This window comes from Alligator sinensis, unplaced genomic scaffold (assembly GCF_000455745.1).
Source record: "Alligator sinensis unplaced genomic scaffold, ASM45574v1 scaffold583_1, whole genome shotgun sequence".
NCBI lineage: Eukaryota > Metazoa > Chordata > Crocodylia > Alligatoridae > Alligator > Alligator sinensis.
The window spans coordinates 1508106-1522201 of NW_005841983.1; the positions used below are offsets into that span (position 1 = coordinate 1508106).

At 46.7% G+C, this 14096-nt stretch overlaps 1 protein-coding gene across 9 annotated transcripts in view; it reads left to right on the forward strand.

Moving 5' to 3' along the window:
* SCML2 (Scm polycomb group protein like 2) overlaps positions 1-14096 on the forward strand; it is a 109564-nt gene that overhangs the window by 37192 nt on the left and 58276 nt on the right. For 4 of the 9 annotated variants that reach the window (XM_014518796.2, XM_025201105.1, XM_025201106.1 and 1 more), the window contains one exon: positions 518-752. The exons of 3 other annotated variants lie outside the window; for them this stretch is intronic. In XM_014518796.2, coding sequence (XP_014374282.1) covers positions 518-752 — 235 coding nt within the window. Of the gene's footprint in view, positions 1-517; positions 753-2871; positions 3003-14096 lie in introns of those variants that run through there. 2 more of the 9 variants (XM_025201107.1, XM_025201111.1) reach the window with 2 other exon arrangements.

A 14096-nucleotide genomic window follows, 5' to 3' on the forward strand; every position in this document is an offset into this window, starting at 1 on the left:
TACAAAAAGTGATCTTCACCATAAAAAGGTTGGAGATCACTGCTCTAACATAACTGTAATAAAACAACACATCATTCTGTGTTACTTTAATGTTTTTAGTTTAGTAAATGAAACTTACCTTGTTAAAGAGAGTCTCATGCTATGTACCCTAGCATGTCCAATTATATGTCACCTTAGATAATGTTCGTTGCTCTTTTATTTTCCTCTTGTGTTCTTGTTTTCTCCAGATGATATGTTGTCTCCCCCTCATTGATACTTATTTTTCTATCAAGAAGGAATTAATCCTCTTAATACAAAAACAGATACCCAGTTTTGCTAGGAGACACTCCAAGCCATTCTATTCCTAATTTGATGTTTATTTTTTCATTGGTTTAAATTCCCAAATTGATGAGATTTCCTATTCTTCAAAATGCTGTTACTGCTTTTATTTAAACCCAGTAAACTCAAGAATACTCTTCTGTTTAACTTAAACAGTACTGCAACACAACTAGAAAAAGTCTTTTCTCCCCTTCTGCAGTCTAGGATCCCACCAACCAATGATTTTAAAGTTGGTATGAAACTGGAAGCCCATGATCCTCGAAATGTTACCTCAGTGTGTATAGCTACAATAATTGGAATTACTGGTGCCAGACTAAGGCTGCGGCTTGATGGAAGTGACAACAAAAATGACTTTTGGAGGCTAGTGGATTCCTCTGACATACAGCCAATTGGGACCTGTGAAAAGAAAGGTGGTATGCTTCAACCTCCACTTGGTAAGAACACTGTTTCAGAAGTAATAACATGGTGTTATTGTTTCTTCTACAAGTTGCTGCTCTCCTATGGTCAGTTTTATCACATCGTCTTGGTTATTCCTTAAATAACATCCAAGCATCGTGTTACTAGCCCAAAGGCTAAGGCTGAGTAAACAAGCAGGACTCAAATATAATATGAACCTGAGTTCTTTCAGCCAAAACTCTTATTTTTCTCTTCCCAGTATCCTTTTCTCAGTATACTGAGTTATTATCCTCAGTAATAACTGGAATGGGCTTTTTGTGGCCAGTTGAAAAGGATTGCACCTAAATAATTTTCTCAGTATGTTGTCATAGGGGCTGCTTGCTCTTAAATTTACTTTTCATGTGAATAAGATGCACAAGTGCACTGCTGCCTTTTGATAGAAACAGGTGTTGTCTGAAGTCACATTTGTGCCACCAGAATTTTTATGGTGGGACAAATGGTGAGCGCACAGACGTTTGGAGCCTTTGTCACACTCCATCAGTGGGATGATAAAAGGTACTAATACATTGTCCCAGTTTATTGCAGTAGCTGTCTATTTGCTTTGTGGTGGTAGGGTTTGGACAGCCCAAAGCTGCTTGCACACTCTTGCCACCACAGGCAGGTGCTCTTGGGGCTTGAAGGGCCAGTCCTGCACACCACAGGTAGGATCAGGTCCCTCAAACACCTACAGCACCTGCTTAACTTGCCATACTTACAGAGATGCCTGGGGCACATTTCTGTGAATTGGAAAACTCAAGATTCCCAGATTTGCAGACCTACCCCTGTATCTCCAGGATTGCATCTCTGCAAATGGGGAAAGCCTATGTAGGTCCTGGCATGGGGCCCTGGGATTTCTTTGGCTCCTGTGCTGCCCTATGTCTCCTTGTTGGGACCTGTGCTGACCTGTGCATCAAGTGGAGGCATGGGTCAGTGTGAGTCCTGGCATGGGATCTGGGAAATCCCTGGCACCCCATTTCTCCTTACCAGGACCTGCCCATGCTTCACACGGAGGCATGGGTCCCCATGTGGAAGCATAGGGTACCAGGAATTTTCCAGCTCCTGTGTCTCTGCACTATCTTGACCCATGCTGGGGCCCATGCCTCCGTGTGAGTCAGGGGTCAGTGCGGAGCCCAAGGGACACGAATAACTCTTGGGCAAGAGGAACACATCACCCAGAGGCTGATGCGAGACAATGAGCAATGTATGTATTGCCTAATAAAGTTTATCAGCTGTAGTGGAATATATCCCTTCACAGCTGGTCCACTTTGGTTTGGCAGCATCTTTCTACCCTTTGTTGTGGGTAGACTAGACTAGAGTGACCATCTGTCCCAGTTTTGCCAGGAAAAGTCCCGGATTTCGAGGACACGCATTATAATTCTCAGCCGTCTGTTGAGAATTATAATGTGTGTCCTCGAATGCAAGGACACAGTCTGGTTGGAACTTGGAGCAACGTGGAATGCCTTGCAGGCTGGCACAGTTGCCTGCCCGGCATGCAGCCCTGTCCCTGCTGACTTGTGAGAGCACAATGGGGGGAGGGTGAGAGGGCATTGTCCCGGATTTCCATGTGGTCAGCCTACATTCTGACCTTCCTCCCTGTGAGTTTAAGTTTGTATAAAGAAAAGCAAAATAATGGTTCCAGATCTCCTGCCAGGGATAACTATTAATGCTCACAGAACTTGAGTTGGCTAGCTTAAAGTTAGCTTTGGGTATGTCTGTACTATGCAGTAGTCAGTACTGTGTTTTTTATTTTAATGGAATTGTGTCATATGACATAATCACTTGGGGCACAATTAAATAACTGAAAAATGGTTTTCTTTTGTTAACTAAAAAATACAAAATAGTCATTTTCAGATAACACTTGCTAATTTAACCAATATTAATTACAAGTAGTTTTTTAAAAGACAAACTCAACCTTGATTCTGAAAGCAAAGGTCTGTTTGTTTGTTTGTTTGTTTTGTAATGGATTGCACAGTATAATCAGTAATTCTATATATAGCACTGAACAATTATGATGATGACAATGAAGCATGTACCAAAACGGAATTTAGGTTGTGTTCTGCATTGGTTTTGCAGTGCTAACAGAAACCATGTATTTTTTGTCCCTAGTTGTGACTTTGAAATACAAACAAGGAGCACATCAGATAAGTGAGGAAGAGTCAGTTTTATAGGATCACCCTTTTTAACACCATAACCACACATCAGAGTAAACATTTTCTGCGCTGTAGCATTTCCTATACTTATAATATATGGTACGTGGTAGCATTGCACTGTGGCATTTCTTATAATATATGGTATGATGGTTTGTAAGATTGCTGGTTGAATATAGAGACTACTAGAATTTGTGCCAGAAGTGCATTGCATGGTGGCTCCTTTAATCTTGTAGTTTCCCCCACACCCTCCCTCCCCCTACTAGTTGGCAGAGGGGCCCTGTCAACCTCGTTGCTCACTCCTGATCAGCGGGGAGGTGAAAACTGTGGTTTTAAATATGTCTCAGTTTTTGCCTCTCACTACGGATTGGCGGAGGTGCCCCAGTGCCCCTGCCCCATCTGCTGACCAGACAGGAGGCAAAAACGGTGGCATATTTAAAACTGGTTTTTACTTCCTGGCCATCAGGAGTGAGCGAAGAGCAGCAGGGCTCATGGGGGACCCCTCCACCAATCAGTAGCTGGGGAAGGTGGGGGTTGGAAACTGCAAGATTAAGGGAGCCACTGCACAGCAAACTTCCAATGCAAATTCCTGTGGTCCCTAAATATAATTGTATATCATATTTTATTTAACTTTCCAAACCAACAAGCAAATTCAAACAACTGCCATTTTATAGAGATGGAAACTGGGTTTTTTGGTACCTTTTCCTCCACCAATTTGAATGCAAAATTTTCGCTTAAAAAGTACTTCACCTAACACTTGCATCCATAACCAGTGACTGCTTTTCTGTATGTCACAGGTTTGAGATCCTTTATTTCTCTAAGACTAGAAATGTATCTGTAGTGTTGAGATTGGAAGATGGGTCCAAGCAGTTAGGATATATCCTATCTTAAATGATTCAGTACTGGGCAAAGTTAACTGAACAAGAGGACTGGAGGATTGCCAAAGTAACTCCAATCTTTAAAAAGGACTCTAGGGGGGATATAGGGAACTACAGGCCAGTAAGTCTAACTTCTCTTTGCAAACTGGTAGAAACAGTAATTAAAAAAATGTTTGCTAAGCAGATGGATGAACAAGACTTCCTGGGCTTTTCTATTACAGTTCTTCAAGAGCATCAACAAGAATGTGGATCAGGGCAATCCAATTGATATAGCTTATCTGGACTGCCAAAAGCCTTCGGAAAGGTTCCGTGCCAGCAACCCTTAATTAAATTAGGTTGCCATGGAATTAGAGCAAATGTGGATTAGAAGTTAGTTTAAAGCTAGAAAACGGAGGAAATTAAAAGTGCGGTTTTTAGAACAGAAAGAAGTAAACTGTAGGGTTCCCCAAGGGATCTCTATTCGTACTGGTTTTAATAATTAATATAGTCATACATGACCTGGAAAGGGGAGGGGGGAAATAACGAGGTAGCCAAGTTCACTGACAACACAAAATTATTCAGATAAAGAACTAGCCTTGGTCAATAAAATGGTAGATGAAGTTCATTGTTGGTAATTGCAAAGGGATGCCCATGGACAGGACAAAGGAAATAACCCAAATCTACATAAACTATGATGTGTTCTACATTAACTGTTGTCACACAAGAAAGAGATCTCAGAGTCATTGTGGATAGTCAGTGGTGGTCAAAATGTAAATAAAATGTATAGAATTATCAAGAAAGAGGTTGGTAAACAAAACAAAGTATCAGCTGAGCGGGTAGAAAGTGGCTGGGAGCTGCAGCTGGATCCAGAGCCCCATGCACTGGGGCAGGAGCCGCCCAGCTGAAGCTTCCAGCCCAGAGTGACACAGCAGGAGGAGGACCTGCCGCTGGAGGCGAGGGGAGCAGAGCAGCACCCAGACAGGTGCAGGCCCCCCCAGAATCTGTTCATGCTGACCGAGGCCAGACTAGTGGGCATGGGGTGGAGCATGGTATGGGCTGCCCTGGGTGGGAGCGGCTGGGGCTTGGCCCCATGTAGAGCACTGCAGGGGCAGCCATGGACGGTACCGCCCGGGTGAGCTCTACTGCGCCCATCCTCTCCTCCTCCCCTCAACCCCAGCTGGCTCCCAGGACCTAGTACCCGAGCAGCCCCCCCTGTGCACACATGTATGCATATGCCCCCTCCACACCTCCACCACTCCCCCACAGGGCAGGGGCTGTCACATGACCTCAGCCTGTGATCCCAGCCTTGCATGCCCTCTTGGGTCCTCAACACCACTCCCCTCTTACCCGTGGCCCCATGCCACTTAGGGAGTTTTGATGAGTTGTGGTGGCAGGGGTAGAGGGGGTGCTGACCCAAGCCATGACAGTTTGACAAAACTCCCTATGTGGCCCCTGGGCACAAATAATTGCTCACCCCTGACATGGAAGAACTGGAAAAAGTATAGAGAAAGGCAACATGTATGATTGGAGGTATGGAAGGACTTCCATATGAGAGGCTAGATGGTCTGTGACTTTTAGTTTAGAAATGAGATGCTTGGAGACAGGGGACAGTACATGACAGAGGCCTACAAAATATTAAATGATGCAAAGAAAGTAAGTAGGGATTTACTAGGCTCATCTACACGAGACACTTAAGTGCACAGTAATGTAGTTTACTGTGCTGTAAGCACACATGTCTACATGTGTGCATTCTTACTGTGCAGTAAAAACCCCTAGTAACAAGTACATTTGGAAATGCAGGTATTAAATATAAAGTTACTGCACAGGAAAGCACATGTAGATGCGACCTGGGAGCAAGGTTGCTCCCGGGTCAGCCCTGCCACTAGGGGGTCAGCTTGATGCTAGCCCCAGGGCTCTGGGCTAAGAACCTCTGCTGCCCCAGGGCTGGGCTGCCTCTATGGCAGCCCCTGCCTCAGGCCTTTAAAAGCCTGCTGACATTTTGAGCCCTGGGGCACACCAGTAGGGAGCCTGAGGCCACTCCAGGCCCCTGGGTCTTCCTAGGCAGGCAACAGACCAGTTGCTTCAGCCTGCCTGTACCACAGCATCGCTGTCTGGCACTGTAGTGTCATGTGGCTGCCAGGCCTACCCTGTCCAGGCCAACAAGGCCGCTGCAGGCACCACCTGGGCCTACCTGCTCCCAGGCCCAGCTGCAGGCAGCTTCTGCCTGCTGGGGCTAGCTCTGCCTGCTCACATCCCATCCCCAGCAGCCTGCCTTGAGCTTGCAGGTGCTGTGTGGCATTGCTTCTGCCATGCAGCTGCCAGTCCCTCACCAGGCCTTTGCGCTGGGTGGTGCAGTCAGCTGCCCAGGTCCAGCAGCACAGGGACAGCTGTGTGGAGGCCCAGAAATTTGGCATGGAACCCATGATGGAGACATCCTCCCCAACTCTGATGCAAACGCCCGTGCCTGCCACCTGGGGCCCCAACTAGCTACAGGAGGAGACTGGTGACCTCATGGTGCTGTGGGGAGAGGTAGAGGTACGGTGCAAGTTCGAGTGGGGTATGCGCTGCAACGCCTACATCTACAAGGAGCTGTCAGGCCGGATGTGGGCGCACAGGCCCAGCCAGTCAGTGCAGGAGTGCTGCATAAAAGTCAAGGCCTTGCGGGAACAGTGAGTCACCATCACTGACTACAGTTGTTGGTTGGGGAATGCCTGTAAGTGCATGCTCTTTATGCAGCAACTGACAAATATCCTTGTGCCCTGGGATCCAGGCTGGAGCCATGCTGTCTGCAGCAGCATGGGCAGCCTGCCTGAGCCCCTACGCTGGCTCAGTGGTGAACAGATTTAGGGAGATACACTTAACTTGACCTGGGATAAGTTATCAGCCTACACAACATCTTGCAGCAATGAGTTTCACAAGTTTAATTACACTTTGTGTACAAGAGTCTTTCCCCTTTTGTTAGTTTTAAACATTTATCTAATGGTTTCATTTTATGACCCCTAGTTCTAATATTCAGAGGCATAGTGGGCGCATCTACACGTGCATTTACTGTGGCACCGATTTACTCACGAGTAAATTACTTGCAAGTGTTTACATGTGCTGCCAATCTGCTCTCACTTCCCAGGGCCCTGCAGTGGACCTGTGGCACCTGTGGTGTCTGGCATCTGTGGTGACACATCACTGGAGGAGGGCCCCTTGTGTGTCCAATAGCCTGTCCCACCAACCTTGTTGGCTGCACTCTCCCACCAGCAACTTGGGGAGTCTGGGCCAGCACCCACTCAGCCAGTATTGCAGCCACAGTCCTGCCACAAGTTGTGGCCAGCCATGAAACTGCCGGCCATCAGCAGCGCCAGCTCCTCCCTGGGAAAAGCCCCTGACTGGGCACCCACCCGCTGCACCCCGCTGCCCAAGGGCACCGCCAAGAGCTGCACGCCGTTGCTGACAGCCATGACAATGCAGAGCTGCCAGCCATGTCAGCCCTGGCCACATGGTAAGGCCCTCGCTGGGGTGAGCGCCCTTCTGGCCCCTGCCCCAACCCTTCTCCCCCCTCACCTGTTCCGCCTGCACTCCTCTGGTCCCAGGTTCTCCCCCATAGCACGCAGGGTGGTGGGAGACACTGCAAGACTTTGAGCATCTCATGTCCCTGGAGCTAGGCAGGCACAGGCCTCACATGCTGAGAAATGCATCAGTGCTGGCAGGAATGTCCTCCTCGGCTGCAGGGTGCAGGGACGTGTAGTACACTACACGTAGTAGCCACAGGTAGTCCTCCAGTTGGCGGTGGAGGTTGCAGGGCAGCCCAGGCTTGCCCCTAGCACGTTGAAGCTCAGGGTCCCATGCCAGGTGTGCATGTGTGCCCAGGGCACCAGTGCCATCAGCAGCAGGGTGTAGTGGCTCAGGCACCACTTGGTCCATGCAAACAGTTCCTTGCGCGCTACCTGCTACTCGCACAACAGGGATGTGCTCAGGGCACAGTGGCAGTGCAGGGGGGGCACTAGCCCTGGGATGCCTCCCTGGAGAGGCCCCCCGCAGGGAGGGCAGGGGTGTGGGCAGCTCCTCATCCCAGTTGTCTGGAAGCCCTGCACCCCCTGAGCCTGGGTGCCGTGGGCTTGGTGACAGCACAGGAGACAAGCTGGCCTGTAAGGGGTGGGGGCAGCAAGGTCTGGAGCTGTGGCAGCAGATGCTGCTGGGAGCCTGACCTGTCCCACCCTGAGAATGGCAGCCCCTGCCTCAGGCCTCCTCTGGTCTTCCAGCCCCAGGGGAGCAAGCGAGGATGGGGGTGTTCAGCTATTCGCCGTCTGGGCCCTGGCCTGCCCGCCCAACTTACCATGGTCCCTAGGCACCTGTGCATACGTGTCCTCTGATCTGATGCCGGGCAGTGCACAGCCCCTGGTACAGAGCATCTTAATTCTGAAATATTGCAAACACGCAACGGATTCATTCTCATGGCTCTATAGGAACTATAGCTGTGTGTGGCTGGGGCAAGGCTACATTTGGCAGCTGAGATGCGGCCTCAGGGTCACTGCTGCCCATGCTGGGGCCCTGAGGATGCGCTGTCTCTGCCAGAGGAGGACCCTGGACAGGACCCTCCTCCTGGACCACCTGGTCATGTCGTCAGACTGGCTGGCAGATGTTCAGTCCTGGCAGGTGAAAGATGTGACTTGCCAGGACAGGTGGTGGGTGGAGGATGTTGCCTGCAAGGAGGCATGGGACCAGAGCAAGGAGGCGTGGGACTGGGTGGACAGGGAGTTCTGGGTGCAGCTTCTGGCTCGAGTGTGAACGAGTGGAGGCGCTGCAGGAGCAGGATACCATCCTAGCCTGGGCAATGCAGGCCATGAGCAATGACTGCCAAGTGCTGGATACCGTTCTCACCCTGGTGGTCACCCTCATGCTGCCTGTTGCTTGTCCCCCGACCCTAGTCCCCCTTCCTCCATGGCAGCCACCCAGCATCAGGCCACTATGTGGGTCTGGGAAGATGTCCTGTGCCGCCTCCAACAGCCAGGAGCTCCTGGCCCAGCCCCCACCCTGGGTTCAGTGCCACCCAGGCCCATCACTTGCTCTAGCTCCAAGTAGGTGCGGAGCCAGAGCTGCCTGTAGCAGAGCCAGGACTGCACTGTAGCCCTGCTGCCCTGGACACCACCTGCTAGAGGAGGAGCTGCCTGCACTGGGGGAGCACTGGCTGCTGTTTTCCCTGGGTGAGCCCCCCCACCCGCACTTACTGTGGCATGCATACCTGCAGGGGGACGGCCAGGGGCCACCTGTCCCCCGTGCTCTGCCCCCTAGGTGCCCCAACCCTACAGCCTCCCAACCCAGGATGGCCCACAAAGGATATTGTGCATAGTTTACATGGGAAAGGAGGTTTTTATTGGTGGTGAGTGGGGTGGGTGGTGGAAGGGCTCTGTTTGTTGGGGAGGGATTGGAGGGGTGGGGGCTCTGGTTTATGTGAAGGAAATAAAAATGTGTTCTTGTGAGATGTGTCTGCATTGAGTGTGGTGCTGGGGGTGGGCAGGGGGTTGGGTGGGGGTCTGTGGGTGGCAGTGCAGGCGGGCTAGACGGGCAGCTTGACAGGTGGTCACTGCGGGGGGGAAACCAGGAGGGCCCAGACAACTGTGGACCAGGCAGCGATCAACATGATAGGCCAGCATGGCATCCAGTGGGAGACCAGAGCACTGGTTGTTCCTGCCAGGAGCAGGGGCTGCAGCAGCCATAGTGCGGGGAGGCATGGATGGCAAGGAGAACACTGCTGCATGCTGTTTCTGCACTGGGCACGCTGTTCCTGGCCAGGGAAGTGGCTGGCCAGACAGCAGCGAGTGGTGCTGTCTTTTGAAAAAGGCTGCTGGCAGCTGCAGCTGGAGCCTGGAGCTCCTCCCAGTGGTGGCAGTGGCCTCTTGCAGGGCCCTGGGAAGTGGGAACAGATTGGCAACATGTGTAGATGCTTACCCGGCAAGTAATTTACTCTTGAATAAACCGGTGCCGCAGCAAATGCACGTGTATATGCGCCCACTATGCCTCCGAATATTAGAACTAGGGGTCATAAAATGAAACCATTAGGTAAATGTTTAAAACTAACAAAAGGGGAAAAGTCTTTTCTACAGAAAGTGTAATTAAACGTGTGGAACTCATTGCTGCAAGACGTTGTGTAGGCTGATAACTTAACCCAGGTCAAAAGGGGATTTTATAAATTCTTTAGAGGAAAGGCCCATCAGAGAGTACTGAACATGATAGAAAAGGGGTACAACCTCAAAATCTGACCCAGTAAATGGCAACTAAGCTTACCTATTGTTGGTTTTATTTTTCTGACTCTCTTCTGATTGTCACTTGTACTCTTCGATCATAAATTTAAATTTAAGCAATTGTTTTGGTGGTAATCAGCATTCATTCATTGTTAGGAAAATGTTGTGTTGTTATCTTGCGCAGCATTTTTTTTTTAGCACTTTTTCTGAATAATTAAAAAAAAAAATGGCTAGTAACTGCACCCCTTTCTCCACAATTCAAGGTGAATTCAACCGTGGCTCACAAAGCTTTGTACTTTCCAGTATTCTCAAATAAATATTTGGTAAAAGCTAGTGCAGGCTTTTTTCCCCCCTAACAGCTGCAAGCTGGATATTGAGAGAGAGCTTTTTGTTCTGTTACTGTGTAACAGGCAAAATTGAATTGTATAGTCCCTGAGATCCTTGAAGTAAGTGAATCCAAGACAGACAGAGACTCAATTTTCTGCCTGTTGCATTCCACTTCAGCCACTATGGGGAGCTCACACTTTATCTACTAGTGAAATGCTCTATGACTGCTTAGCGACCTGGAACCCCCCCCCCCCAAAACAGGGCTTTAAGCACTTCCTCACCAAGAAAAGCACTTGCCCAGAAGAGGCATCACATTAGTTTGACCCAGCTCTTCCAACATCTGTATAGATCAGTTGCTTCAGCAGTACTTTTTGGTGCTTTTATCTCATAGCTGATTCAATCAGTTTTAGATAAAAATACCAGAAAGACCTGCTGAAGCAGCCAATTTATACAGATGCTGGGGAGCCAGGTCAAACTGATGCGCTGCTTCTTCTGGTAAAGCACTGTGGGTTGTCTTGGTTTTTTTCATGTCTGTTAGTGCCCCATGAGTTGATCACTTGATATCTGAGTATTTGCCTAAAAGTATGCCTACTGCTGAGGCAATTGGTTGCAGTCACTGGAAAAGGAAAGATAACATAAGAGAATGTTACTGTAGTGATATAGGACCGATGAAGGGACACATGTATGTTGGGGCCTGTTGAACTTTGTAGGACATTACACTGCAGGACATCTGCTGATCAGCTGGTTGCAACTGCTATGTGAGAAATACAGAAGCAGACAAAAAAAAATTGTAGCCTGTCTGTATTGGGAAATTAAAGAAAAAAAAGTCTGAAAAAGAAATCTTAAGCCTCTGTGTAATGTAGAAATTAGAATACCAATCTGTGAAGGAGGACACTTCTCTGCAAGCATAGAAACAGGAAATCCAGTTTATTCATAAAGATTAAAAAAGAAATGTATTTGGAGAAGGAAGGAACTGTACAAACAAAGAGACTTATGGTAAAAATACTGTATATTGGGAAGACTTAGATAAATTAAGTACAGCCATATTGGAAATACTGTATTTACTTGAGTAAAAGATGAGGTTTTCCCCCCTAATTGGCATGGGAGAGAGCCCCTTATCTTATAATCGCATACAAGGAAACTTCATTAAATACATAGTCTTGTCATTAGACTAGTGCTAAAAGTAAGGGAACCCAACTGTCAAGTTGATGAAATACAGCCAATGATGAGCTGATAGGAACCTTTTTTGTTGTTGAAGCCCTTAAAAAAAAAAACAACACATGGGTTTTTCCTCCGCAGGGAACAGGCGCCAGGTCTGGAGGTACCAAGGATAGGTTAGTGCAGCCCATCTGAATAAGATATATGGTAGTGCCCATTAAGCACAGTCCCCCTCTCTGCCAATTCTTTTTGAAGTCATGGTGAGCCCATACATAGCTTACATTTTGACTTCCTCTTCACTCCCACAGCTGAGTTGGGCCTTTTCTTCCCATTTCCAATGATTTCTATTCCTTCACCAGCCTTAAATGGGGCCTGAAGCAGTTCACCTAGAATCCCACTGTCACACCCCTCTCTCACCATGGCACATGTGATTAGTATGGCCCTGTCCTCTATGAGGTGAAGCTGCACCAGGTTGCCCTATATCTCATCTGCATTTAAATTTTTGGAACATTGTAGGACTCGTGACAAGGACACTTGGTTCCAGTCATGAGTAGGAGCTAATTAGCACATAGATCCTTTGTGGGGGGGGTATCTGGAGTACATACATATTGTGGGGGGTCATCATGGCTTGGAATGCTGTTGACTCTGCTGGGGCCCAGTCAAATGAACTACGGTCAATCACAAGCCATTGGCTTTGGGCTAATATCATGCATAGTGTGTACTGTGAGTCTGTGGTGCAGGATACTTGCCAGTTGTAGCACCACATATGGTGTTTGAATGATTGAGTGTTGCTCAATCAAAAGGATTCGGAACTGATTTGGCTAATTTGACCTGGAATATGAAACACTTAAGAAAAAAAGTGTGTACTATAGATAAGTAAGGGCCAAAGTGTTGCTCAAAAGTGTGTTTATGGAGTACCTGTGTTAAAACTTGCAGCAGTTTCAAAAAAAGGTAACATGCATCAATTCTGGATGAGCTAAGTGTATGGGTATTATATGCAAATTGCTACAGCCATGTTTAATTTCAAAGTTATTGTTTTCAAATTTGCTTCTCGCTTCTATGTATTCAGGGAGAGCAAGGTCTGATAGTAAGCAGAGGGGGAAAGGGCTTCCAGGAGAAAAAGTTTGGGGGAAGTAGGGAGCAAAGGGGGCTACCTGATACCCCAGATTTATTTTTCCTGCTATAGCAGTGGAAGTTAGACAAATTCAAGACAAACTTCCAATAAATAGATTCTATACCTGGAAAATTACAACAAATTTATAAATTTTCCATATATAAAATCTATTATTGAAGAGTTGTCTTATATCAGGGTTGTCTTGTATTTAAGTAAATACCTTAATGCTTCTTAATCTGTTCTGTCATAATTTATCTAGCTAGCTAATATTATGCTGGCTTTCACAAGTGAAATAACCAGTACATATAATTAAAACTAGTAAAGTCCTTAGGGAATACATTTTTCTCATCTTGGGATAAAAAGTAAGGATGTAAGTCTCACATTAATCTCCCTATCCCAACCATTTGAAGCATTCAGAAAGGTCAGGCCATAACTTAATGTATGAAATGAGCTCTCTGCCCAAAAGATAGGAGAGCTACTCTGACCTTCCCTTATACTAACTATAAAACATACTGCCTACTTTGGTCATAAATACCTGTGAGTTATGAGTTATGATAATCTGAAGACGCCTCACCAGATTGTTATGGTTGCTAATACTTGCTTTGCGATTGTCTGAAGGAAGTCCTAGATACTGTTAAAATATTATTTCTCTGTAGTATGATACTGATCCTTCTCAGTTTTGCCTGCATAGTGGGCAAACAAAATGGGGCCTCAGTTTACTCTACACAGGTTTATTTGGAAGTTGTTTCAAAAGTCAGGTTTGTTGCACTGCAAAAAAAGTTTAGTGACGTATTTAATTCAAGTAATGTAAATAGGCTTACTGGCCAAAGCAAAAACACACTTAAAAAAATAATTTTGAGTGGGTGGAAAAAATTAGTTTGATCTGAAGAGAAATGTGTGTGTTTCATTTTAAAGTTTTCTTATGTCTTTTTTTAAATGTAGGCAAATTTCTAAACAAAACATTTCAAAATAAACATCATTTTTAAAAATCTATTTTTTTAAAACTGAAATGGCTTTTTTGGGAACTAAACTATTTGTCTTAAAGTTACCTAACTTTACATAGTGTTCCATAGAGTAGAAATGGTTATAGTGTTATAAAGGATATTTAGAGAAAAGAATTAAGCTATAGCAATAAAAACAACTGATACGGATAGAGCTGAATCGGATTTGCTGATACGGATTTGCTATGGTTTTTGCCATAGATTATATCATTTAATCTGTAGCTATTCCTAAACTGATAGAGTTTTAGCGAAGAAAATTTGCATGTTTGTAGGCCAGCCCATAGCCATGTCTGCATCTGTGAAGGCAAGTCAGTCAACTGAGGTGATAAAATTCCTGCATACTAAAGAAAGGGGTGGTGTCATCTTGTTCTGCTTGCCATTCCTATTCAATCAAGCTACTTGAAATGTTGTACATATTAAGCACATGGTTTCAAACCATGGAGGGATCCAAGTTTAGTCTCTTTCACGGGGACTGCTAGCCATTCAACAAGGGATTTATTTGCCCTGTT